The 27,917-nt window shown below is 45.2% G+C and overlaps 1 protein-coding gene across 5 annotated transcripts in view; it reads right to left on the bottom strand.

The window, feature by feature from the left end:
• Positions 1-27,917, bottom strand: part of CPVL (carboxypeptidase vitellogenic like) — a 93,228-nt gene that overhangs the window by 15,941 nt on the left and 49,370 nt on the right. For 3 of the 5 annotated variants that reach the window (XM_081147327.1, XM_081147328.1, XM_081147326.1), the window contains exons 8-12: positions 24,523-24,645; positions 23,676-23,807; positions 20,545-20,643; positions 18,838-19,011; positions 746-928 (exon numbers count right to left, since the gene is read on the bottom strand). In XM_081147327.1, coding sequence (XP_081003453.1) covers positions 746-928; positions 18,838-19,011; positions 20,545-20,643; positions 23,676-23,807; positions 24,523-24,645 — 711 coding nt within the window. The remainder of the gene's footprint in view (positions 1-745; positions 929-18,837; positions 19,012-20,544; positions 20,644-23,675; positions 23,808-24,522; positions 24,646-27,917) is intronic. The other 2 variants (XM_081147329.1, XM_081147330.1) reach the window with 2 other exon arrangements.

The following is a 27,917-nucleotide window of genomic DNA, read 5'->3' on the forward strand; positions in this document are numbered from 1 at the left end:
CAGAGCAAAGTACTTTCAAGGAAGTATGCCTCTGATTAATTTCTGTTTGGAGCACGGGTTTGCCTAACGGAAAATTCAAGCATTTAGAAGCTGTAATTCCAAATACCCGGAGAGACAGAACTGAGGTCCCAATGTTGCCTCAAATAAAAAATTGAGGGAAATAAAAATCAAGTACAAAAGACTTGACTTTTCTTCTCTTGACTAACTAAGCAAAAGCTTACCAAGGGACTGTCTTAATTTCTCCAAAAACTTTCTGGAGGTGACCGTGTAATCTTGGGGTAATCCCTGGAGAAGCCCTGTTCATCTCAGGAGCTCAGACCTGCAAACCGAAGGTGCAGTGGGCAGGCTTGGCCAGGGGCAATGTCTGACCCCTAAAGTCAAGGTCACACTAGGACATCAGATAGAGAGATTTTTGTCCTGGGCTCCATGTGTGATATACAAGTGTGATCAGCGAGTTTGGTCCAGCTCCGTCTGGTTCCCAAATGGACTAATTCTCCCATTAGTGAGTCACCTCGTTGGCTGGGTACCGTCCTTGTGATTGTTGAACAATACCTACACCTTGGTCCCCTCTGCTGCAATACACACTCACACCCGTCTTCCCTGGCGGAAAGGGCGACTGTGGCAGCCACACCTTGGCAGGCCTGGGCCTCTGCGTGAGGCCAGCTGCGCCCAATGGGTGTTCAGGCTTTGCCTTCAATCTGAGATCCCAGCCCCACAACCCGCAGGCCCCGAAGCGCTTTCCTACCTGAGTGAAGTCGCCCACTTGGCGCACGTACCCAGCCACTTCGCTGTCGGACTTGAAGATCTTCCAGACCTTCCTTTTGGCCTTCCTGTATTCCTGGGACCCCTTCCAGTCCATGGCCAGCAGGGAGCGCTCGGTCAGGGCGGCCGCCACGATGATGTCCAGCTGGCCGTTGTAGAGGAGCACCTACGTGACACAGAGCGGGCAAAGGCGGGACTCAGGGAGGGAAGCGGGGACCTGCCTGGGCACGGAAAGGGCGCCCACGGGCACGGGCGCGCGGGAGAGAAGGGGGACCGCGGGCCTCTCTGATGCGGTGCTCGGGGGGCCAGTCCTGGGCGGTGGGCTCATTTACGTCAACCACCTGGAGTCACCTCGGGCCTTGTCTCAACAGGGCATTGTCCCCAAAGTTCGAGTCTTCATAGGACCTACATCAAGGCCTCTCTCGGCTGCACAAGTGCCGGCTCTGTATTGCTCAGGGTGATATTACTCTCTCGGATGCACGGCTACGTTCAAGAGGAGGGCTGCAGTTACAACATTTTAGGGGAAATGAGGCCACCGCCAGCCCAGGATTGTCATGAAGCCTGCATTTCATTAGCTTGGCTTTCAGGCTCTGCAGCAGCTGGCGGGCTGGGCCTTCTCGGGGGGTTGCTAACCCGCACTCTCCCGTCTCCCACACTGATTTTACAGGGGCAACTACAACGCTTTGAGGCAGACAGACAGGCGCAGGTGCCTCAGATGCGTCACTTGTTGGAGGCAACTGTGTCTGCCATGCAGCTTCCAGGGCCTCTTCCTAAATAAGACAGCCATTTGTCACCCCTGAGAAATGTCCCTCCTTCCCAGAATTCAATGTTGTTGTTTTTTTGGCCACTTTGATGGATATTCTAATAGAAACAACTCTGAGGCAACTCTTATCTTTTTCTTCCCAAACAATTTTCAATTTGCTTGAAAAGAATTCAGATAATTCCCAGTGCTGATGAGCTGTGGACTCCTGGGCAGCGTAACAGGCGCGCCTCTTCCAGAAGGCAGCCGTCCACTCTTACCACGAAGACTTTAAATACTGAGACTTGTCCCAGGAATCCCAATTTTTGAAATGTATTTTATGAAAATAAGCCCATAGAAATGGAAAAAAAAAAATTGTATAACTGTATTCATTAGTCTTATGTAATGAAAAACTTGAACACAATCTGAAGGTTCCATAATTAGTAAGTGATTAAATGAACTGCGGGATGGAAATTCTATGGGATAAAGCAAAACCATTTAAAATGTTTGACTGGACCACAAAGCAACGTGAAAGATGCTTATCACATACATGCTAAGTATGAAAGTCAAAAGTCAGATATATATCACAATTATGAATGGATGAAATAGGTGTACATATTCACCTATATGGAATGAAACACTTAAAAAAATGAATACAATCAATTAATTTAGAGGATGGAAATTTCAGTAATTTTCTCCTTGGTTTCTACTCTTCTTAGGCTATTTTTCTGCAATGAACACAATATGGATTCTCATAAAGTGTTGTCCCTCTGTCCCCGGCAAGGAGGTTTCCTCAATGCCCTGCTACCTTTGATCTGTTTGGAAGCTCTGGTTTGGCTCAAGAGAAGAAGACCTTCAGTTGAATCCGCAAACTGGACATAAAATGTTTCACTGCATGTGTTTCCACCTCTGCCTTCCTGGTCTGGGCTTCTTAAAAGGCTTACGCATAATTAAAAAGCCCAGGACTTTGACACACTCCAAATCCTCAAGCAGCATGGGCCGGGGGGCGGCCAAAGATGAAAGAGCCCCGGGCCTCTGCTACGAGAACACGGGTCTTTCATGTCCTTTAGTGGCCATCACCACCTCCACTCTCCTCAGCAGAAACCCAAAGGGGAAAATCCCGGTCGGTTGAAAAAACTCACCTCCCCCATAGCAATAAAAATTTGCATTGTTTATACAAAGACCTTTCCTCAAAGGCCTTGAGTACTTCTGGCCCCTGCAAAACTCCTACAGCTGTTTTGCCAACAGTATGGAAACAATTATATGTGATCTGTACCAGCAAACAAGGCTTAAATGCTTCACCATGCTAGGAAGGCCTCATTATAGCTGATTAACAAAGATAATCGTCTATAAAGCAATTCCTCCCCTAGAGCTCAAGGAAAAGATGCTGATTAACTAGGGGATGCGCCAGTGGCTCTGGCGTTTTCCCCTCCCTGGCCACTAAAAGAAGCTTGCGTCTGAGTGTCTCCCGTAGCTACTTACTATCATCAGTATATTTTGAAATCGATTTAAGGGATTTCATTCCATCGATATCAACTTTAAGGGATGAAAACCCACAGAGGACAGCAAAAACAGGCTTAGGGGTACAGCATTAGAGTGCATGTCTGTTGGACTGAATTGAAATGACTCCCATCCCTGAGCCGTGTCCCCGGTTCCTCCAGACTCATCATAAACCAGAGCACCGACTCCCTGGAATGCGACAGGGAAGGGCTGGGCTGCGTAATTTTGTGCATGTGATGTGTGGAAGGCCCACATTGCGGGGCAGATGGAAATCCTTCCTTTGCAAAGCAAGGAAAACATTTTTAACTTCTAAAGGGCACATAAGTCAAATGCAACCAAAAAAAAAAAAATCAGATGAATGGTCAAGAGAAGTGATTGCAGGGCTGGGCTTTAAGGCTCCCAGCCTTAAACATAAGAATTCCCGAGCTTTTCTTTTTATCTAAATGTCACATTTACTCTCGTCAGACCTCACAGGAATATCCCAGTTGCCTCTGGGGCTGGGTGGGTGGGCGAGATATCCTAGGAGGCAGTGAGAGTGAGCGGAGAAGCCAGGTGGGTGCAGTGCATGGGTGGGTGGTCCTGAAGCCCACCGGCACCCGTGGGCGACCCACATCCTGACAGTCGGAGAAGTTCAAGGACAAGAAAATAAGCCCTGTTGGGCTGGCCAATTATGTAGAATCTGCTCGCACACATTTGTTTCATTTCTTCCTTGTAGGGTGACCAGCTGTCCCTGTTTGTCCTGGACCGAGGAGTTTCCCAGGATGCAGGACTTTCAGGCTAAAACTGGGACAGTCAGGGGCAAACCTCCCCCGGAGGCTTGCTGGTATTTTAAGCAACAGGATCTAAAGAAAGAGTGGAGACAGAAATGAATGCAGCTTTGAGCTACATTAGTGAGTCTAACAAAACAAGGAGGGGGGACAGGGCTGGTCGGAGCTGGTTTCCCAGGCAGTGTCCAAAACACGGGAACTCACTTTCCTCTCTGGTCAGCTGTGGGGCTGCCTTTTGGAGAATTTTCTTTTCTATTAGTACTTAGAGGTCTGACTGGTTACCTCATTGAAACTGATGGTTATGCGAAGACATGGAAATACTTCTTATTAAAAAATCAATGAACAACTATGATTCCACTGTTTGTGCACTATAATTACTATAAAAAGATGCTTCCAACTTGGGAAAATGAAATGTCAAAATGCAAGCGGTCAAGGTAGTCTAAGCATGGTGATTTGTTTTAACTTTGACTTTTTTCTAGGATTTTTTGTAAATGTGGTTAGGATGCTTTTATAATAATAATAAAAAAACCCACAATAAAACAAAACAGTAACACTAAGAGGTTAGGCACCTCCATTTGACAAAAGATGGATTTTATCGCAGAATAATTTGTGCAAATTCAGATACTACCAGTTCTTAATTTCTCATGACAACTTGGTTAAAAGCATAACTTTAGTTTGTTCATAGTGGATCCTAAAATCTCATTTCAGAATCCAAGCACTTACAAGAGACTAGGTCATTTGAGTTACAAGCATCTTTTTGTGTGTGTGTGTCAAAAGGCAGAGATGAGAAAAGCATTTTTATCGTGTTCTTTGCTTTCTGAAGGGCTTTTGTGTACACACGGCTTTACTCTCATACTGCTTCTCGAGGTCGGGATGCGAATGGTTCCAGGGCTCACCTCCACGTAGGAAACTGTGACACAGGAGGTGCCAGGATGCATCTCAGATCCCAACTCCCAAACTCTACCTGCAACTCCTTAGGAAAGGGGCTAAGTTCCCTCAAACCCACAGGCATCTGCTGACTCCCCACGGCTCCATGTTCAGTGCCTCTGGAAACGGGGGGCCGGTTGAGTACGACCTAGCTCACATTTCCAGCTCAGAAACCATCTCAGTCTGTTTGTCCGAGTCTGGTGACATGGCTCAGTCATTTCTCACTTGGCTCTATGGACAAGGGTGTGTGCCAGGGCCCTGCCCCGCTGGTGACAGATGCCTCACTTCTGCTGCAGGGAGTGGCCTGGATGAAGCAGCTGTGGAACAGCACCAGCTCCTAGCAAGGGAGGCTCCCTTAGCAGCCAGTCCACCCGCAGCCCTGCAGAGCGCCTGGCACCCCATAAAACATATTCACACTTACAGGGTACAGTCAGTGGCTCTTCTTAACGGTGCACTGTAACGCTGCCGAGTGACTGTCTGCTGTTGTGGCTTGCCCAGGTCCACCCTTCCTTCTCCTGGTGACTGGACCCCCCATCCCTCCAAGGATGCAGCCCTAGTGGAGCCGTCAACCACAGGGTCCTGCCTCTTCTGCGCCAGGGAGGAGCATGTGACCTAAGCGGGGGTCCCCTGCTGAATCCGCCCAGATTTTTCCCTGGTCCCTGTCGTTCCTCACGCCAGTTCTTCACCTGTCCCGTGAATTCTGTAGCCCATCAAGTCTTCTGATCAATTCCTTCCACACTTCAAGTAACCAGAATTGTTTCCGTTGCGAAGAGCATGAAATCCAAACTCATGGGCCACCAGACTGGCACACACAGGCGCCAGCATGCAGTCACTGGGGACCCCTGGACCTGTGGCTTAACCTCCCCGGGCTTCAGTTCCCTTCTCTGGACACAAATATGGCAAGACATACACGTCACTGCAGTGAGGATGAATGAGACCATGAAAACGTGCGCACGGCTCCTGGGACAGTGGCTGACACAGACCAGGAGTTCAGCCAGTGTGAGGTCCTCTTCTTTCTTAAGCACAGTGATCATCTGACAATGACCCGACACAACAGAGCACTTCTAAAATAGACCTTCAGAGTGTGTGGATGGCCTTTTTGTGTTAAATACTTGGCTGCCACGCTCGCTCTTTCAGACAAAGGCCTATAGTAGGAGGGAACCCAGCCAGGGTAAACCTGAACTCTGTGTATTCAAACTCCTGAAATAACACACCTTTCACTATGACTTTTGCACGCATTGGGAACAGCACCTCAGAAGTACTTTCCTGGTAGTCAGGGCTATACATTCACAAGTTACTCTTTTAAAGGGATTTTTAGTTTTGAAGCATGGCATCCAAAATCACAAGGAATTTTCCTACACTTAAATGCTAGAAAAGTATGGTAAAAGAATAGCTTCAGAAAGGATATTTTGAGTGATAACCGAACTCTTTTATCCTAATTATGTTACAGGAACTGTGCCAACCATTTTACATTCATGATGACTTCACAACACCCCCAGAAGGCAGGTGTCATGATTTTTTAGATACAAGGAGACAGAGGTGCAGGAAGGTGAGCCAACTGGTGACAGAGACTCAAGTTCAGATCTGCCTAAGTCTAGAGTGTATGCTTCTAACCTCTCTTCCACACGGCCTCCTGCCTAAGTCACTACCCAATAAGAATGCATTGAACAGGTGGTGCATTCTGTATTTGTAATTCCACATGCAAGGAGCAAACCTAAAGATAAGTGTGACTCCTTGAAATGAAGGATACATGTCCATAGTTAGAGCACAGGCCCTGTGGCTAGGTTTTAATCCTAGCCCTGTTACTTACTAACGAGATTATCTTAATTAACTTACTCAGCTTCCCTAGAGTTCAGTTTCCTCATCTGTAAAATGGGTATAAGAGAAACATATAGGACAGAGAGTCACTGGGAGAATTACATAATATAATGCATGTGAAGCTCTTTGCATCCCAGTCACATAGTAAATGTTCAATTAATGCTAGCTATTGCTTTTATCATCACATTTAAAGAGCTTAACATAGCTATTCAACCAGCTGCATAATTTCCAATATTACCTGTAGAATACAATTGTGATTTAGGATGTAAGAGTTAAAGCTCTAACACAACCGCGTGAGATGATGAATTTGGTAAAACGAACAGCAGAGGCCTATGAAAGTAGTATGACACTTGCAGACAGAAGTCTCGAGGCCCAGCCCTGGCTCAGCCTCCCAGGGTCTGTGCCTCCTGAATGACTTTGATATGCCATCTATTCTCTCTGTGCCTTAACTTTCTCCCCTAAGAAGTGGAATATCTACGCTGTAGAGTTGTTAGGAGGGCCAACTGGGCTACGAGATGTAGAACTGTCCTACAACCCGAAGGGCTGGGTTTCCTCAATGATTTTGCTACTCCTTAACAAGCATAATCTGAAAAGTACATTTCTACAGTGGAGTGTAGAGGTTTTAAATAGGCCTTGCAGCTCTATCCATTGAGTCTACATAGTGGTGCAGTTTTTTCAATTAGATGCCAGCATTCAAATACTGGGAGATCTGACCATGCTGAGCCCACATTTCCACTGGGCAACAATGACTGACACTGGGCAGTAGCTGCCTGTCGCCCTTAGCCACAGTCCCACCCCTTCCTTAGTGGTCTCCCTCCCCCACAGAGGCGCAAGGGCCGTTGTCATTTTTTTCAGTGCTTATGCTATTGTTTTTCTTGAAAGAGAAAAAATATTTCTCCGTATCCATGACTTTGTCATGGGCGACACAGAAAGATCAATAGGTCTCAATCCAACGCTGTTCATTGATTTCATTTCCTTCCTGGATCCTCAGGCAGCTGAATTTCACTTCCATCCGAAATGGGAGGGACGTGGCCTTTTGTCTGAGTGGGAGAAGAGCCCGTGGCTTACATAAGGAATGCGTTGTGTCTGTTTGTTTGCTCCGCTCCTATGAAGTCTCTACTTATTCAACAGCAAATATTTATGAAGCGCCTACGGATCAGGCACTCAGGGGACAGAGGAAAAAATGTGACCCCTGCCCCAGTGATGCTCCAGATTCAAAAGCCTGTTTCACTGACATCTTTCTAAATTCTAATCATTTAAACACAACCTTTTCAAGCTCTGGGTGTACATAAATCAGCAGCTGATTCATACATTTAACTCTCAGCAAGAAAAAACTCCCCAGTAAAGACCTAATGAAGAGAATCGGATGATGTTGAGCCCGTTTCACAGAGTGAGTGCCTCTGAAAGGTATTTTCCAGGCAGATATAAAGCAACCCACTGTGTTAGCCAAAAAATACGTGCCAACCAATTTACCTGCTGACTCAACTAAAAAGACCCCACGCCCTCAGGACGCAGATTTTGCCTTCAAGTGAGTTAGGGGCTGCCACATGCTACTCGAAGGAGAAAAGAGACCTCTGGGCTTTCAGTGGTGCCTGCACAACTGAATTCTTGAAAGAAGGGTTTGGGGGCAGAAATGCATATAAATGTGCATTTTGTTATATGTTTCACTGTTGACAGTATAAAAGCAGAAGAATAAAAATAAATTATGTAAGGGCTACTTACTGATTTAAACTTTCACTTCTATTTTTAAACCAAATCAAAAGAACACAAAACTTCTCCCTCTTGCTTGCCCGTTTGTTCTGCGACTTATTATTAGGAAAATTACTGAAACGCTGCAGAAGGCGCCTTGGTCTCTCAGCAGGACGGGACAGCAACTGTGCTTCTGTGAGAAGGCTGGAGTTTCGTTGTTGCACTTTTCGACAAAAGATTTATGCTTATATTTTGGCCCATTTACAACCCATCATAATACTTTGCAGACAAAGTTATGCTCTTTTCCCAATGATCTAGTGACCTTAATCTCTAATATTTTGTGGTTTCCTGTTTGGGGAAATGATTGAACAGCAGCCTAAGCTATTCCAGGCGGCCCGGCGGCCCCAGTTGGCCGCTATCTGTCTTGGTTTTGAATGTTCTCCTGTTCAACAATCAAAAAAAAAAAAAACTTGTTTTAAAGAAGCTTTTCCTACAGATGCTAAATCAATGAAACTCCTACAAAGCAGCCTCCACACTTCCTCTTCTGGCCGCCTTACTTATTCTATTACAAACCCCAGCAGAGCCAGGAGTCCTTTCTGCCCGAAGCAATTAGCATGCTCGCCCAGTGCCTCTCTCCTGAGCAGAAGGGAATTAATTCCACTAATATCCAACTCAACCCCGGGGGCATTCCCAAGGGTTTCTCAAAAGCTCAGCTGCAAAAGAAGAACTGAACGTCAGCCATGGAGTCCAAGGTTCAAGACATGCTCCTGACTGGAGGGACAGTTGCTACCCTTTCAGGGACAAAGCCCAGGCCCCAGATGCCCAGCACTCATGCTTTTTGCAAGAGCCCCTCTTCCTGGGGATTTGCAGGAATATCGGGCTGTATCGCTCAGGAGGCCTGAGTCCCAGGGTCTGCCCTGAGAAGGCTGTGATAGAAAAATAATGCAGCCATTGGATGAAACAGCAGTCACTTTGGCCACAGAGTTGTGCTTCTAAAGGGACACGGTTGGCTTCCAAGTTTACGGAAAAGGGGAGACAATGAGAGAGAAAATGGACTTGGAATAAACACCCCCATGTGCCTGCCACCCGTCTCCCGGCTGGAAAAATGAGAGCGAAGCAAAGCGAGGTGGAGTGAGTGTGTGCACGATTACACAAATAATGACTTTCGGCCAAAGAAAATGATTCCTGCTTTCTTGCAGTTTAACTCTAAATAATTTAGTTGCTTTCAGAAGGCAAGGAGGAACAAAGCCAATTGGAAACAATCCAGCAAGCCATCACTCCAGCCCAGGGATCTCTGAGAAAAAAATTAACCACCTGGAACAGCACGCTTAAAATTACTTTTAATGATGACCCAGAGTAATATTTGTCCTCTGGTTTAAATAGGAAAGGCCGCTCGAGGGGTCTTTCCTCTGCCTCTTGTTTCAGGGCCTGCTGTCATAGCTCTTCTCTGATCTTCTCCCCTCTCCAGAGTCTCCTCTGATCATGGTCAATACCTGGATTTAAGGAACTGGAAGCGCCCAGGAGCAGGCCTGCCACACTCCCCAGACAAGTCCCTCCAGAGACGAACATCCTCCCTGGCTGTCAGAGTGTCAGCTGCAAGGCCACGGCGAGGGTCATCACCAAGACTGCCACATGCTTGCCCATGTGCTCACCCTGCGCCCAGGCGGGAGCCAGGTTCTTCCTCTTCTAGCATTACTAAGGGGGCCTAATTAACCAGCATCACACACAACCCCGCCAACAAGAAACAGCCCACAGAGCAAGGAAAAAATGCTATAATTGACAATAGTTAGGCTTAAAGGTATTAACCCACGCTAATCGATACAATAGCCATTAGCCACATGTGGCTTGTGGACACTGGAATCGTGACTACTCCAAACTGAGATATGCTATAAATCTATGAAACCCACTGGATTTTGAAGACTTAGTACAAAGAAAAGAGTGTAAACTATCTCAATAATTTTTTTTCCACATTTCTACTTTATTCTATACAGAGTCTTTGGGAAAAGCCCAAGCCAATTACCTATGTAAGTTTCTTTAATGTCTCCAATGTCTATAATCCTCTTTACTTGGAAAGCCTATGAAATCTTTTTTGTTGGTTTTGTTCAAAATATTACAGATGTCCCTTTTTTTCCCCAATGACCCATTCCACCCTGTCCCACACCCCTCCCCACACATTGTCCGTGTCCTTGGGTCGTGCATACATGCGTATAAGTTCTTTGGTTAATCTCTCCCCCTCCACCCACCCGCCTTCCTCCAACCCTCTGAGATTCATCAGTCTGATTCATGCTTCTTAATATTGATTGAATGTTGATATAACATTTTGGATATATTGGGCTAAAGAAAATAAGTTATTAAAACTAATTTCACTGGTTCCTTTTTGTCTTTCTAATGTGCCTTCTAGAAAATTTAAAATTACATATATGGCTTGCATTCTATTTGTATTGGACAGCACCCGTAGACCTTGGGTTTGGTACATCCTACAAAGACAATCAGTCCCTTTGTTAACGGTTGCCAAACGACAGAGGTAGCTTCCAAGGATGGCCACGCTTAGAGGAGCGCTCTGCCATTCACGGGGCCGGATTAAGAGCATTGGAGGCTATTTCACGTGGGGGTGTGGGGGATGCTCCCACAGCCTCAATGATCATAGGAGGGGTAGACAGGAGCTGTGGGAAGAACTTTTGCCATCAAGTCTCCCCACCAGCTCTTTGCTCCCCAACATTATCATCACCTTTCAAGTTAAAAAAAAAAAGTTGCATTGCCATAACATTGAGTGGACTGATCCCCTGCAGGGACCATGGAGTGTCACTGCTGTCCTACTTCATGTGTGCCCAGGACACCCTGCTGAAGTGGGCCTGAGGGCCAGCAGAAAGTAGGGGGGCCTTGTTGCGGAGAAATGCTGAACAACCCACTGAGGTATCAATTTAGAGGTGCTGGGGAGTTCCCACGGGAATATGAACAGCGGGAAGGCAGGCCTTGGGGTGTCCGGGAGCAGAGCCTTCGCCTTGGACTCCGGCTGCCTTGAGATGCGTCAGACCCATCGAATCCCTTTCTCCCATGATGAGCTTGCCTTCCAGCTTGAGGAAAAGTCCTAGTTGTCTAAGAATGAAGATTACTATACCTTTCTCTTCGGAGCAAACTGAGAGCAAGGAGGCACTCATCCAAAGAGCCAGAAGAGCCATGTCTACAAGCCTGCTTCCCACCCGTGGCTGTCCCCACCAGGGGAAGAGCCAAGCTGTGAAGGCTGGCAGCCAGGCCGGGCTCCTCAGGAGGGAGGCAGGTACCTGGTCGCACGGCTTACGTTTTCTTACCAAATTAAAAACAGAAGTTTAATCAATGCTCCGCGCCCGGTGGGATTTCACCTACACAGGAAAACCTGCTGTCGGCAGGTGCAAGGTTCTGGGGCCCGCTCTCAATGGCGCCATTCACCAAGCCGGCCCAGCGCCTGACTCAGTCTTTCTCCCCCAAACACAGCTTCCCCTTGTTTGGTAACTAAAGAATCCTTTTCTTTCCTCTCCCGAGAATGTCAAATAGGCTGAAAAGATTGTGCAGTCGCTGTAACACATACGGGGACTGTCAGGAGGCTGAAGAAACAGATGTAATACTGAGAATGAAAGGAGCACAGGGAGGCAGGGAAGCCAGGACAGAGGAGGCCGGGGCTCCCACCCAGAGCTCTCGTTTCAGAAAGCCCGTGGAAGGTTCCAGGTTCCACTGGCTCACGTGCTGTTCGGTACAGGAAGCATGTGCTGTGGTCTGACTGGTGCCCAGGGACGGAGTTTCTCATCATAAGCGAGTAGATGGCACAGAGCGAGCCACGCAGGGGTGTGGTTGGGGTTCAGGCAAAGCCAGAGCTGGAAAGGCCCGAGGGAGAGCCCCAGAGGCTGCGACCGAGGCTTCCTCAGGCCCTGGGAAGGGTGGGCACGTGCCCTCCGCTCTGGACTAACAACCAGGGCCAACTGCCACTGAGTTCAGTCGCCTGCGCTCAGATGGAAGAAGCGGACACCACAGTGGAAAGAGCACTGGACCTGGAGTCACATCTTGTGGCAAACGGACTCAAGTGATAACCACGATGACCGAAGCCAAAACACTAACTCTGCATCTGTCTCTATGACATCAGATTGTGACCTTCTAACATACAGACCAAATAAGAGCCCCCGTGCCAATCCATAGAGTAAACAGGAGCAAAGCTTATTTCTTTTTTAAAAAAATAAAAATTAAAGCTTTACTATTTTCCTCCCACATGCCCAGGGAGGGTGATGGCCTCACACTGCTTTGGAGACCACTAGTGTCATCAGTTTGCATCTTGTCCTGCTCTACTGTGACACGGGGAATAGGCTGAGAGCCTACTGCAGGGTGCTGACATTTATCGCACATGACCTTCTCCTCATTGATTCCAGAAAGGAACACTCCCCACGCCTTCTCTCTATCTTTTCAAAATAAAGCCAAGTGATATGATAGCCTTTGTTTCATAGCAGTTGGACTTCATAGCAATTGGATTTAAATACAGTCATCCCTTGGTATCCACGGGGGATTGGTTACAGGTCCCCTGCAGATACCAAAATCTGAGGCTGCTCAAGTCTCTTATATAAAATAGTGTAGGATTTGCACATGACCCATGTCATCCTCCTGTATACTTTAAATTACTCCGGATTACTTACAATACCTAATCCAACGCAAGTGCTGTGTAAATAGTTGTCACACTATAGTGTTTGGGAAATAATAACAAGGAAAAAAAGTCTACGTGTTCAGCACAGACGCAACCATCGTTGGCCTAACTACAGAGCACATGTCAGCAACAACATAAATTTTTCCTGAATATTTCTGATCTATGGTTGGTTGAATCTGCTGATGCAGAACCTGTGGACAGAGTGGGCCAACTGTATGCATTTCTTAGCTTAATGATTCCGAGATCCTGAGACTCGGCATATTATTATTAATAATAATATGGTATTGCCACTTAGTATCTTTCCTCTCGCATCCCCCCCACACTGCCATAGTTGGGCGACGCCAGAATAAATTCCACTTTTCCTGTTGCCATAGATCACAAATGTACCCTCCAATGTTTCGAGCATGAGGTCCCTTCAAACAACGAAATAAAGCCCTTGCAAAATGATCACAGTGTTCACCAAGCACAGCGATTTAAGACAAACTGACCCACACGGCAGAGTACAATATCAAAGGGTTTTAAAAAAACAGGAGAAAATAAAAATACGCGCTGGTTCTCATTTGAACGTTTCATCCCAACATAGATTTAAAGACAGACGAGCAAAGATGTCAAAAGCGCGGCAAGCCTGTTTCATAATATATGGGTATTCTCTTTTCCCTTTATTCATCGAAATGCTTAAAAATCAAAGCAGCCCAGAAGTATGTCTCATAAAAAATAATAATAACAACCCTGTTCTTGCACTTGGATTGTAACCAAAGCAGGTAAGATGAATTGACAGGGCAACCTGCAGCATAAATTTGCAGGATTTTATGTGCCTGTAAAGTGGCAGTTGCTTATCTACGGGCTATGATTACATAAAACAAATGTCCCAGGATTAGCTTCCCTCTCTTCCGTTCCGCCTCGCTGGGAGCTAAGCCACTTCCTCCTCCCAGACATTTTTCATGGGATGGCACTGGCATTCCCTTCATTGTCTTCAAAGGGTTTGGAAGAAAGGGATCGCCGCAGCTTACACTCAACAAGGCCAGACTTTTCCCATCATGGTTTCAGGGAGGCTTGGAATCCAACCGAGCAGCTGAAGAATCAGGCCCATGTAAGTGTTAAATTTTTCTTGGTTTGCCAGACACTTATCAAATCTAGTTTCCTGGCCACTTTTACTATTGACATTTTGCTATCAGGAGATGTTATGAAGGAAAATGCCACAAGCAATTAGAATGACTGCTAAAATGAGCTAGTTTTACCAGAAATATTTATCTTTCAAACTTCTCAGTCACAGCCATTCATCAGGAACTGCCCGTTTCTACATGAAGATCTTTTGATAGCCTAGGACAAGCAAATAAAACTCTAACGACCCGGGTGTTAAGATTTCAGTCTGGCAGGGAAGCTGAGAAACATTAAGATCCTGAATTCTGAAGATGCAATTAGCTGAAACTTAATGAGCTGCGGAATGATAAGTGACAGGGAAATGTAACTTTATATTTACAATTTCCTGACTAGATGAACTTTTAAACACAGTGAACTAAGCCCTACCCCAGGGCAGTTTAACCTTTCGAAGCACAAACATGTGGAGGTTAAGAACTGGCATTTGGAGATGGTACCTCCTAAGACTGCAGTGGTCTTCCAGACAGCTCAGCCACAGGGCAGCCTCAAATCCAAGGCCAAGGCTTTGAATCCAAATGGCCTCTATGTACAAAGCTGTGGCTCCTGTTTGTTAAAATCAAGGTTTCATACAGAAAATGCACCACCCACACATACACACACACACTCCCATTCTCTCTCTCATCCTCATGTCTTTGAAAATATAGCCCATATATTTTTAGAAAAAGAACTATAACCACACAAAGAAAGGGTGGTTAAAAACATATTCAGAATCTTTAGCAAGAATCTTCGCAAGGACATTGAAACTTTTACATCAGAAAGGACTAAGGACGGACCAGGGAACCTCTACAAAGAGCAGCATTTTCAAAGCCAATAGCTCTTACGGAGTATGAGTTACATTTCTTAGGTTTTAGAGATGCCCTACCCATCCCCTAGAGCATTTTAGCATTGTAAAAATCAGGATACTCCTTGCAATCAGCGTGTAAGGGTATCTTTGTTTTTATTTATTTTTTTAGATGCTGTTTAAAAGAGGAAGGAATAAAATATGCTTAATATAATCAATGGTCTGTTCATTCTGACATCACTGTCATAGCTGACTCTGATTCTAACGCATGTTTAGTCTCTTGCCTGTTAGTATTCCTGGTGATTTTTGTTGAAAGATGGACATGATGTACTAGGTGAAGGGAACTATGGTAACTAAGTCTTTAGCAATATGATGGTAAGGTGGGGGGGGGGGCAGGAAGCATACTGTAGCCCCATGATTAGGTCTTAGTCTTTTAGGAGCCTATGTCCCTGGGACTGTGGACTTCACCAGTGCTGTGAAGTTTCTCCTCCCCCACGTAGGTAGGACAGCATGGCTAGAGGGGACCGGAATTGGGTATTTCCTTTCCCCTACGTGGAAGGCTAGAGCTGAAGTTGGGTGTTTCCTTTTCCACAGGTAGTTAGCTCTGGTACAATAATTCCCTGAGGGCAGGGCTTGTTAAGAAAAACAGAATGTTCTTCTATATTTCAAAATGGTTCCTTTTTTCCTCCAACTGCCAGAGGGGATTTTTCACCAGTATTAACTGTGAGGACCTTGTAGAACTCACGGAGATAAAACTCACAAAAGTGTGCTCCCACCCCCACTCCTGGCTGGATTTGCCTGGGGAAGTGGTTTGCCCTGTGACCTTACTTCTCTCCCAGATCTAAAAAGCATTATTGATTTTTTTCAATTTGTCCAGCATTTTACTCATTGTTAGGATGGAATAATGACTGCTAAGCTCCTAAGTGCTGGACTAGAAAGCAGAAGTCTGTTGAGTCTTTTTCATTTTTATGTTTTCCAGGGTTTCTTGTGTAACTTTTGCATATAGCTGGTGCTTAAGGACTTTTGCTAAGATATGTTAAACATCATTGGTGATAGCTTATATTTTCAAGCACTTTCTAACTAGTTCTAAAGTTTTACATGCATTATCTACTTAAACCTCACAAGATTTCACCTATAAGGACTATTATTATTCCCATTTCACAGATGGAGAAGCTGAGTGTTTAAGTATCCTCCCCAAAGGAACACAGCCAGTGAATGGTGGAACTAGCATTCAAACTCAAAATGTCTAGCTTGAGAACCCATGCTCCTAACTACCATGATCTATGACCTAGCTGGGTCCTAAAAATCTTGACGATATTGTGACCTGAGTGAATCATGAAGAATTCCAACAGCCCAACAGACAATCTCTCATTCTAGTTATTTTGAAAATTACTAATATGATATTTCAGTTTATCACCCAAACATCTGAAATTATTGAATAGAGAATGAGTCTGTATACACAGGCCCTATAGATTATTACATGAAAAGGATTATGTTTCCATGTAGTCTACCCAGAAACCGATGTACCACAGGAGTTCTATTAGCTCCCAGAAACTGATGAGGGTCTTCCTCAGCCCATCAGAGATACTCCGCATTGGCTAAAATGAATCTAGTCCTGGAAAAAGACCTCCAGGTTCCCATGAATAGAAACATGTGCGCTATTTTCTATGACAAATGAGCAGCGAGTCTTACATAAATATCACTTTGAGGGCACTAATGTTTTAAGCCAACCTACGTTGTTCTGATTTCATTGCATATACACTGAGGTTCACCACCGTTACAGACAAGCCAAAGATAATCTCTGCCCTGCAGGCTAGGCCGGCTGAGCCATGAATACACAGCCTGGCTTAGCAGCAGCCACTTGGTGTGCACGAGATGGACCGAATACTCTGCTGTCTTTCTTTATGGAAACATGGTTTATCTGCTTCACTAATCTAGTCTCTTTTTCTGACAACTGAGTCACAGTTTAAAAGTTTAGAAAATACTCTGATTGCATTGGAATTCATGTTGGTAGGTTTAGGATACATGGGAAACAGGGACAGAGATGTTTAAATGTCTTTAATCAATGTGTTCTTTACCAATCCATTGGACACTCCGTGGCAATGAGCCAATATCAGGTGAGCTGATGATGTAAACTCTCCTCACTTGGCTGAGAAAGGAATCGTGTTCCAGTTAAATTTATACAGTGAGAACATGTATCTCCCAAGGGCACAAAAAAACGTGCATAGGAACTTCCTTATTTGCTCTCCACTCAAAAATACCACTTTGCGTTCCTTAATGTTATATTATAGCACATTATTTATGTTTTGAAAACGCAAGTGCTAAGCTTTTTTTGGTTTAATAAATTTGTGGATGATAAATATCTGAAGGATTATGGACAAGTTTATTGGAGTAATTTTGATATAGCACTGATTTGTAGAACTGATTTTTCATTCATTTGTTCATTCCCTTGCTGTCTGCTCCAGGCTGGTGCTAGAGCTGACAGCCCATGATGGCAGCGGAGCGTGCTAAGTGTGACAAGAGCAGTAGAGACGACAGGGTCTGAAGGCCCAGAGAAGAAGACAACCAGCAGTGCTATATGAGGTGCTCAGAGAAGGCTCCGGGCGGGCAAGCATGAAGGGCCACTACATTTCCAGGCAGAACCAAACACAAGGCTGGTTGAAATTCTGACCTCATCTAGTGAGACCCTTTCTTTTCTAGAAAGTATTACATCCAGTTCTGCAGATTTATAGTAGGTTTGTGGACTCTGCACGCCACTGACATTAGATTATTTTCAAAAGGGGGTCATGTGTCTAGGGACTCAAACTCTGTGCTAGAGGCAGGACCAGAAAATGGGCGTTAGAGGTCTGGCATATTCCAAAACATAATCTAGGAATTGTGCATTGGGCAGAACCTCCCTGGACAGTCGTGAAGGTTGTGCATCGAACAATCCCAAGGGACACTATTCCTGACAGACGTTACAGAAACGTGTATTTCTCGTTGCAGAAATGACAGTAAAGAGTTCAGTTCAAATAAAAGCAGTATATTAGGACAGTTTTTGACAGATGGCAATGAATGAAGTATCTTCAGAAGAGGTTGCTTTTTTCCTAATCGATACAAAGATGTGTTGGCTACTAGCTGCTCTGTTTTCTGTTCATCCTAAACATTATTCTTGCTTCTGCCGGGAAACAGAGAGGAAGTGGGTCACCTCACAGGTGGTCTCCTATCACTTAAGCACACTTATCCTGCACAGGTGCCCCACGGACCATGCCTAGGACAGGTGACAGCAGCCCTGGAGGGTCAGAGGAGATGAGAATAGAAGTTGGGGGGGGGGGGGATACACAGGACGACTCTTCCTATGCCACTTGCTCTCAGTGTCCACCCTCTGGGGTGAGAGTTCTAGAGTCCATAGCTCCTTCATCTAAACCCTCAGGGCTTCCTTTCCACAACTTCACTTCTTTTGGCACCTCCAGCAGCAAATCAGGCAGAATGTCCCAATCAGAGAACCTACTGGTAGACTTCACACACCTCCACACAGGGACCCGTTCTCATTCATTGTTTCCACCTGACCACCTAGCACAGTGTTTGGCTTAATGCAGATACTAAAAATTAAAAGTGCGTTTAAGCAACGTGAATGAAGTCAGTTATTAGGCAAAATGCATTTTTGGATTAACCAGTTGATTTCATTTACCCCTGACTTCACTGGGATTACTATTACACAGCGAACAACGGGGGAAACCTGGCTCTCACACGCCAGTCATCTCAGCTCTGCGAGGCCTCCTCTTCTCAATGATGAGAGGCGGCAGGTGCCCAAGAGAATTTCGTTTTAGGAACTGTCGGGGTAAGTGGTTTAATGAGAAGGAAAAGTAACAAACTTCATTTAAAGAAATCAAACAATGAAGAGGTTATTATTTATATTTGTAAAACATCACAAAAGTAAAAAAATAAATAAAAAATGGCAGGAGTCAAATGACAAATCCAAGAAAGTCACCTCTGCTCTGGGTAATTGTCATCGGAAAAGTTCTGAAAATAGCAACTGAAGCCACTCTCTTACCTTATACTTATTCATGATTTCAGCTAACCACGGCTTAACTGACTTCACTGTGTCTTCTTCCAAGTACTTTTCCACTGTGGATCCATTGTTAAAAGTCCGGTTTCCCACGTGGATGGCTCGTCTCACTTCTGGGAGGGACAAAAATTTCCCATAGTAACTCTGGTCCTCAGGTTCCTGGCAGGAGGGGGCATCAGAAAGATATTAGGGAACATGAGCAGCCTAAATTTGGTCAAAGCGTCAAACGACTCATAACACACACCACAATGAACAAGATAAGATGTGACTGTTCATCTGTCTCCACCCTGAAAATTTTAACTTGGGGGGTTTTGAGTTCATTTAAATTTCACTAACAACAAATCTGGGTGATCTAATACTCTTGGAGCCAATATCCAATTTGCAAATGCTGGAGTTTCCTTTTTGGAAATTAATCTTTTGTAGTCTGTGACTCCAATGAACAGTCCCATTGGAGGTAAACACAGGGAAAACGGAAAAGGTGAGAGTCTCAAAATCAATTTGCTCCTCGATGGGTGATCTATGGAAAGAAGATCGAATGAGCACAAGGGCCCAGGGGGAGGGCGTGGTGGGTGACGGGCTGAGGATTTCTTTCCATGTTCTGGTTATTAAAACCACACTCACAAAATAATCAGCTGACCATCATTTAAGGGGAGAACACAGGGTGTAAAAACAGATGATATTTTGTGAGGCACACAAGATGAAAAGAAGTTCTACATGAGCCTTAGTTTTAACACATTCCTGCATACAAGTGTCTATAATACTCATTACACTAAAATAAAAAGGATCAGATGCTGTTTTAAAAAGTTACAAAAGGATAAAAAACTGTCAGAGTTTGAGATCAACAATTTTGTACATCACCAACAATTTTTGCTAACTGTGAATTACTGCTTTGAAAAAAAAAATATTGTTTCTCTTTTGATACCATATGTTTTTCTCTTGATAAAAATCTAAAACCACAAAGCTGGCAAATTCCATTGATATTAGCTTTATATTTTATTTACAAAATAGCTCACAAACAAGGCAATTTTAACAAACAGAAGGCATTGTCATACACACTGGACAGATATTATACAACTCAAATCCCCACTTTGCCTCACTTTGGCTAATTTGACTAATTCTACACAAAAGACATCAACTCTGGCCTACTTTAATGAAAGAAACTACTTGAATACTCTGAGAAATACTCCAGAGGGCTCAAAGTGAGGCCGAAGCTAAACACAAGAAACATCTTAAGTTATAAGTAAGACAAAGCAAATATTTTCATCAAGGCTTCGGCAGTTTTGGTTATCCAAGCTGTCTTAAGTACAGAACAAATAATGTTGGGCATTTCCAAGAAGCTCACTCCAGGCTTGGAACTCAGGGACCTGATGCCCAGAACAGCAGTCCTGGCCTCTGTCCCTCACGAAAGAACTTCTGTATGACAAGCTCTTTGGGGGAAAGGGGCGGAGATGTGTTAATCAGAGATCGTTTCGAGTTATCTGGAATATCACACACTCTCAATGGTCAGATTAGAATGTATACAACATTGGTGGGGGGGAAATCCTACAGACGAGTAGATAGAATAATACAGTTTGGGCATATTTGTCTAGCATAAAGTCAACTTATAATATTTCCCAAATCAAAGAAAGTTTCATTTTTGCCAAAAATTTTAAGCAAACACTATCATGTTTTGTTTTTTTTAAATGTCATTACCGTGCACTGTAAAATGTTATAGTAATTAGAACATCCTGTCACATTCTGGAAGTAAGAAGGGCCGGTTGTTGAGTCACCATCTAGTAGTTTATCTATCACCTAGGTCAGGAGAGAGGGGAGAAAGAAAGAAGAAAAACGTCAAGGTGGGAAAAATACACAGGTGCTTGTCACTTCTTTTATTCAATAGCTTTTTCACTTTTGCACAGTTTCATTCCACAACCACTTATGGCATATCTCCTCTGTGCTGGACATTGTCTTGGACATCGGGAGACAGTAGTGACCGAGACAGACCCAAAGTCCTCCCCTGTGGAGCTTATATTCTAGAAGGCGACAATGCACTAGCATGAACAGGTTAAATAAGAGGCTTGTTAGTGAATGCTGAGTTCTAAGGAGAAAATCAAACAGGAGAAGGGAAGGACAGTGTCATGGGAGCCTGTGGGCGTATGTGGGCGAACGCATTTATGGGGCCCTGCAGAGAGGAAGACACGCAAGTCTCGCTTTGAAAGTGGCCTTGGAGTAAAGACCTGTTGGAAGGGAGAAAGTTGATCTGTGCAGACATCTAGGGCAAGAACATTCCAGGCAGGAGAAACAGCCAGCCCAGAGACCTCGACTGTGGAGGGAGCCTTGTGGGCAAGGGTGGCCATGACATGGGTCGTTGACCACTGAGACACAATATGAGGGGAAGACAGAGGATATGGGACCTACACGCGTGTGAGTGGAGCTGGTGGAAGTTGTCTTTGGACTTCCAGCCTAAAAAACCAGGTCATCGGCTAAGGGTGAGAGCGGTGAGCTTGGTTATGTGCTTTTCTCTAGTCCTGTTCTGCTGGGAACGTATGTGATGACTGACCTTAGGTTTAAGTTGGGTAATCAGAGCTGACAACTCATTTGCTGTCAAACAAATAAGGTGGGTGGTCAAGACCCGTGAAATGCAGTTTCTAATCAAAACTCATTTCACCAAGAGAACTCTGTGATCCAGAACAATGTCATGTAAGGAAGGTAATACAGGACCAGAGATGGGTCTGCGGGTATCTTGCAGAATCTTTAAGATGTCCCAGGAATTTTACAGAGAGCCTGAAAATTACCACAGAAGAAATCCTGGGGTGGGAATCGGGGAAGGGGAGGTCAGTTCTAGCCCCAGACCTCCCACAATCTGTTATGTGGCTTTTGGCAATTGATTGCACCCCTCCCTCTGGGCCTCAGCAACCTCGTCAGTGAATGTGGTGTGTGTGTGTCGGGGAGAAAAGATGATCTCTGATGTTCCCTCCAGCTCTGAGCTACTGCTCTTTGATTAACTGAATCACTGTCAAGGATCAGACCATCAGACAGGCTTCATTATTTAGGCCTGAGATGTTGAAAGCGGTTTTCTCTGGAGTTTCAGGATTTCTCGCAGTTTCTACTGCACATGTTGAAACACATTTGGCCACTGCTTGCGGACTTTCCTAAGTATCCTTTTATCTATTTCCCTTGAAAAAGCAAAGGTATTTATGTTTTAATTCTTCACTCAAGAGATTGGACTAGTGGTCAGAGACACTGCACACGTTCGAGGGTTTGGGGGATTCTCTTTGTTTGCGTGCTGATGACTCTGGGTTAGGAGAGACCCTACTTAACCTCATGTGCCATCTCTGAATATACAAAGTACCTGAACTTCTCGACAGCGTCACTAAATTCTGTAACTGCTACTTCACGTACAACAAGCAGCTTTCTGATTTCTCTATCCCTTTGGGCCTATGAGATATTCTTACTCTTGACATCGCAATCCCCGTATGCTTCGCCAAAACACATCAAATGTCTCACTTGCAGTTTGGTCTCGCATGATGTAAATTTTGATAGAAATTCTAAATTCTAAAGGCTTAGTCCATTCTGCCCTTCTGCTCAGCACAGCAGAGAGCCCAAGACCAGCCTTGAAAATGCTGTTGCTGGGAGTTGAAGAACAATCCTGTGCATCCCCACGAAGCTCCCTGTTCATCACATCTACGATCGCACAATTGCACAAGCAATTCTGAACCCACACTCTGCAGCTGCTGCAGGTGTCCTGGCCGGAGAAAGGGGAGACCTTCGGCATCCCACGTGGGACTTCCTGAGCTCAATCCAGCTGCACAGCTGGCTGCTATCGGAACTCACAGCAAGTTCAGGCACTGCCTCGGGTTCAGGTGTGCCCCGCACCCACTGCAAACTGAAGCATGACTTCACGTTACCCTCCTTCCCCCTAAGTGTGTCTGTCTCCCGTTTTGATCGGAACCAACTGACCTGCGGCGCCTAGAAGACTATTACTAGCAGGCCTCAGTCTTAACAACAACAGTGCCGTTAGGTAAACTATTACAGGATGTGCTTCCAATAACAGAGTCAAGTCCTCCAACTTCATTCCTCGCCTCATTTACTAATGTGCCAAACATGATGGCTCTTTCGTAAAGGTAGAAAAACTCCCCCCTCCCACATCCAAGGAAGACTGCTTATGCGTCATCTTTGTCTGCACTGAGAAAAAGCAAAAAACAACAAAAAATCCCAACCTCCTGTATCCCAATATTTCATATAGTCTTACGTTTAAATGACAACAACCAAAAAGGGTGAGGAACACAACCATATTATTCGATTCTCAGTTTCAATATTAGGGAAGCAAGTGCCAATATGCACAGATGCCAATGGCTCTTGGTAAAAGTTTGAAATGACTACACTTTTTAACCTTTGGTCCTGACACACAGGAACATGTAACATTTGTTACACACGCCGGTCACTTCTCCAGCTAACACCCTGTGTGTGGATACGAGGTTTCTGCGGGGTTCAGGCCACACGGGGAAGCCCACCCATCCACTGCCCAGGCTGCCTTCCATCCGATCTCCTTACAGAAGGTGGGCCTTCAGGGCCTACGCAGTGTTTCAAGAAATCAGAGCAGTTAAAGAAAGACAGGGCTTTCTTTCAATACCTGGAGGCGATCTCAGGTTGGAAAGAAAGGGAAAGGAAATGGAAGGAAACCCAGACAGTTCTTGTCTTCTCCAGGAGCCCACTCGTCTCCCTCCTGAGCCTGGGCAGTAACCGATACATCTTCTCTAAGGACTGCAAACAGCCGAGCCCTGCCTCCGGGACCCTCCCCAGCCGGTTCTCATTGCTCCAGGGCGACGGGCGCCAGGACTCACTTGAAAGGCTTGAAACCACTTCTCCTCCTGGATGTACTTCACGCACTCATCGCACAGCTTCTGGAAGTACTTTCTCTGCATCTCATCCAACAAGCCAGTTTGGTGCAGGAATGTTGCATAGCCCCCTATGATCTGCACAGACACACACACAAGTCAGTTTGGTGCAGGAATGTTGCGTAGCCCCCTGTGATCGGCACAGACACAAACGCAAGTCAGTTTGGTGCAGGAGTGTTGCATAGCCCCCTGTGATCTGCACAGAGACAAACGCAAGTCAGTTTGGTGCAGGAGTGTTGCATAGCCCCCTATGATCTGCACAGAGACAAACGCAAGTCAGTTTGGTGCAGGAATGTTGCATAGCCCCCTGTGATCTGTGCAGAGACAAACACAAGCCCCACAGGGCGAGAAAGAAGTTAGAGAAGCCGGTTTGCTTGGTGAAATAACCCTTTGCGATTTGTCAGTCTCAGGCTGGGATTAGCCAAGCGAGACAATGACACACATCACACGCACACACAACACACAGTACGAATACAAACACAACACATACAAACATACCACACAACACACAGTACAGACACAAACACATACCACACAACACACACACACAAACATACAACACTACACACAAACACACCACCCACACATACACATGCCCCCTACACTTGTCCTCAGAGTTAACCTAGGCTGACAGTAAGTCGACACCTTAAAACATTTGGTAAAAATTAGAGGATTGAAATTGCTAGACGGCAGCTGGCAGCAGTGTCGCCCGTCATGAGGCTGGATCTCCGGGCGGGAGGCCCGCCGCCGGGTAGGGAGGGAGGACGAAGCGGAGGGCGAGGGGGGCACCCACCGACTCGGGATCAGAGTACGCGTCCCCCATAGCGATCCCCTTCAGGTTGATCTTCACCGTCAGGACGGGGTTGATCGTGTGGATGTAGTGGGCGATGGCCGGCACGTACTTGCCTGCATAAGACTGAGAAGGGTGGAGGTTAAAACGCACCATCACAGCCGCGCGCCAGTAAAGTTATGTGTTTACGCCCCGCCAGCGAGGCTCGGGATCCAGGAGATCGCGGTTCGATTCCCGGTCAGGGCGCAGGCCCGGGCTGCGGGCTCGATCCCCAGTCAGGGGCGCGCAGGAGGCAGCCGATCAATGACTCTCATCATTGATGTTTCTCTCTCTCTCCTCCTCTCTCTGAAATCAATAAAGATATATTAAAAAATAATAATAAAGTTATGTGTTTAAGCTCATTAAACTAACAAGCAGCAGTGTCTCCACATGACAGATACCAAGTATATATTATTACAGTTCACACTGTAAATTCCACAATAGCAAAGGACTCCGTCTCTCGCTCCCTTTGTCATCCCAAATTGCACCAAGCGACCTGCAAGTCACAGGTTAGGTGCACAAAAAATAATGAGTGGACATGTAACAAGTGAGCGTTCCAATTTTTTCCCAAAATAATAACAACCAAATATGGACCACTGAACACAATTCTGCTCCATAGGGGTTTTTTTGTTTTTGTTGTGTGTTTTTTTTTACCTGAAGTTCCATTAAAAGCCTTATTTTTAAAAAAATCTCAAGGCCAAAATTAAGATTTCAAAATCTGTACAATGATGCGAATTTTGACATCACCATATAGTGAAGGGAGAGGGAAAGGGAGATACCATTTATTGGCCACTGAAATTGTCACTGGAACTCACCTCTATTTCCAACCATTTCCAGTACAAGGTTCTTTCTTCAGTTTCAAAATATTTTGTGGACACAGACAATAATAAAGATGCTAACTTTAGGTTTGAAAAGGCTACTATGAGTTCAGTAACATTTGAAAACCACCTTGTGTGTTTTTTCCACTAAATGTTGTCTTCTTGACGTCTCCATGTGTATGTTTAATATCAAACTTCACACATTCAAAACGGAGCTGCACTCCCCAGGCCGTCCTTGCAGCCCCCCTTTCCCATTCCCGGTGACTCCGTCTTGCTCACTGCGTAGGCCAGGACTCACGGTGCCACCCTTCATCTCTCTCACACCCACCAAAGTCCAGCAACGACTCCATGCTGTCAAACACGTCCCAAAGCCACTGTCTTCTCACCGCCCCCCCCCCCCCCAGCTTCATCACTTTGTTCCAGATAGGTCGTCTCTCACCTGGATTCTTGCAGTAGCCGCCTACCTGGGCCCTGCTTTCACCCTTGCCCTTGTCCAGTCTACTGCCAAGACAGGGGTCTGGAAAACGCAAACCAGGTCACGCCCTCTAAGGACATCCCGTCTCCCTCAGAGGAAGAGCAAATTGCTTTTCCTGAGACAGGGGGGACTTGATCCGGTCACTTCACTAATGTTATCCTACCACCCTGTCCTTCGGGCCTGTGCAGCCCGTCTGGGACGTCAGTCATGACTGTGATGAGAGCTGTTCCTCCCCCCAGGGCCTTTGCAGTAGCTGTTTCTGCCACCGGGAACGTTCTCCCCAGATATCCACGCGGTTAACGCCCCCATTTCCCCAAGCGAGGCCTTCTGAGAGATGCTTTCCCTGGCCACCCTATCTAAAAATTTCACACCTCTCTTTTTTTTTTTTTTTTGACATTTTCTAGACTCTTTCTCTCTTTATTCCTCCTACTCATTATGCACCAACTAACTTTTACTTATTTATCTCGAATTGTTATTCCCCCACCCAGACTAGAAGATCCATGAACAGAGAGACATCGCTCTGCGTCGTTACTTAGTGGATCCCCTGTGCCTGATGCCGTGACTTGTCAGTGCCCAGTAAACAGTTGTTGAATGGATCTTGAACTAACCTACGTGCTTTTGGGAAACAGCAATGCGTATAAGTTCAAAATAGACTAGAGGCATCGTGTGGGTACCTCTGAGTCTGCAGACCCTTCACAATACTCCCAAGGGTCTCCGAGGGTCTGGAGTTCAAAGACTGGGAACCCCCGAGAGCTCTCATGTATTTCAGGCCATAATCATGTGCTGAAGATATCACTGTTCCCGCTGCAATATGTGGACACTGAGGCTCAGGGAGGTTAATTGGTAGAGTCAGAGTTAAACTTCGTTGGACCTACTCCAAAACCTAAACTCCTTCCAAGTTATGATCAAATATATAATTTACATAATTTATACAAAATCTCCTCACTGATGCAGCCCTCGTGTGCAATAATATTATTTAGGCAAGGTACTGAATCAAAGCAATTTATTCCTTCGACTCATGAGCACATTTTAGCTTCCTTGCGATGATATAAAGATGTGTTTACGTATCTGAGATTTGTTGTATTGCATAACTGTGCTATATATTCTTTTTTTAGGCACAATATGTGAACATTTATCACATAAAATTTCTGTACGATGGCCCCCCAAAATCAAATTTTCTTGAGTAATCATTTCACGGGGAAATATGTATTATATAATCTTCATTAGGCGACAGTTTCTTGGGCAACTCTGCTGTCCAAGGCCTTATAGTCAATACTTGAGGAGACACAATCATAAGTAAAGCACAAAACTTGTAAAGTTCACGATTTCTCTTGAAAATACATTATGGAAAACATGACTCAAATAAGATAAGGCAAAATCTACTGTTTTCCAGATAATTATGCCCATAATGTCCATCACATAAAAACATATTTGAGAAGTGAATGACTTATCTGACATTGCTTTTAAACATTTTTCTCTATTGGAAATAAGTGCAAACACTAAAAAAATACATCTTCCAGGCATACAATCACTCTAGTTGTCTTCTTATAAAAACTGGCAGTAAAACCCCTCTCCTGACTCCTTCTGAGATGGAAGGGCATGTATTTCAATTTACTATATAGGAAGTGATGACAAACAGGCTAAAACAGCCACATTTTTAGGGCACCTCCTGCCTTGTGACCATCATGAGTATCTGGGATATATCCAGGTAGGAAATTAAGAACGAATACTTGATTTCTGAGCATCCATTATGAATGAGGCTTTTCCCACCTCCTTTAATTTGAGCCAATGAAGGTTAATCTTGTCTTCCAATATTTTCAAATGATGAAAACAACGGCCTGTGCGTTTGGTCACATGCCTGGCTGGAATCCTATCCAGGCTTGGCTGTCTCCACGCCTCTCGTTCCTCAAGTCAAATCATATGTCAGTCAATCGTCCTGGGCTAGACTATGGGTCTCTCAAGCTGGGGCTCAACCTTGGGTTAACCCACAACACGCTTGCTAAGTTGACCATTTCTGGAAAATACGACAGTGAGGTGGGCAATTTTATAACAACGTCCAGGACAGA

The sequence above is a fragment of the Miniopterus schreibersii genome (assembly GCF_964146895.1).
Source record: "Miniopterus schreibersii genome assembly, chromosome: 9".
In the NCBI taxonomy this organism is placed as follows: Eukaryota; Metazoa; Chordata; class Mammalia; order Chiroptera; family Miniopteridae; genus Miniopterus; species Miniopterus schreibersii.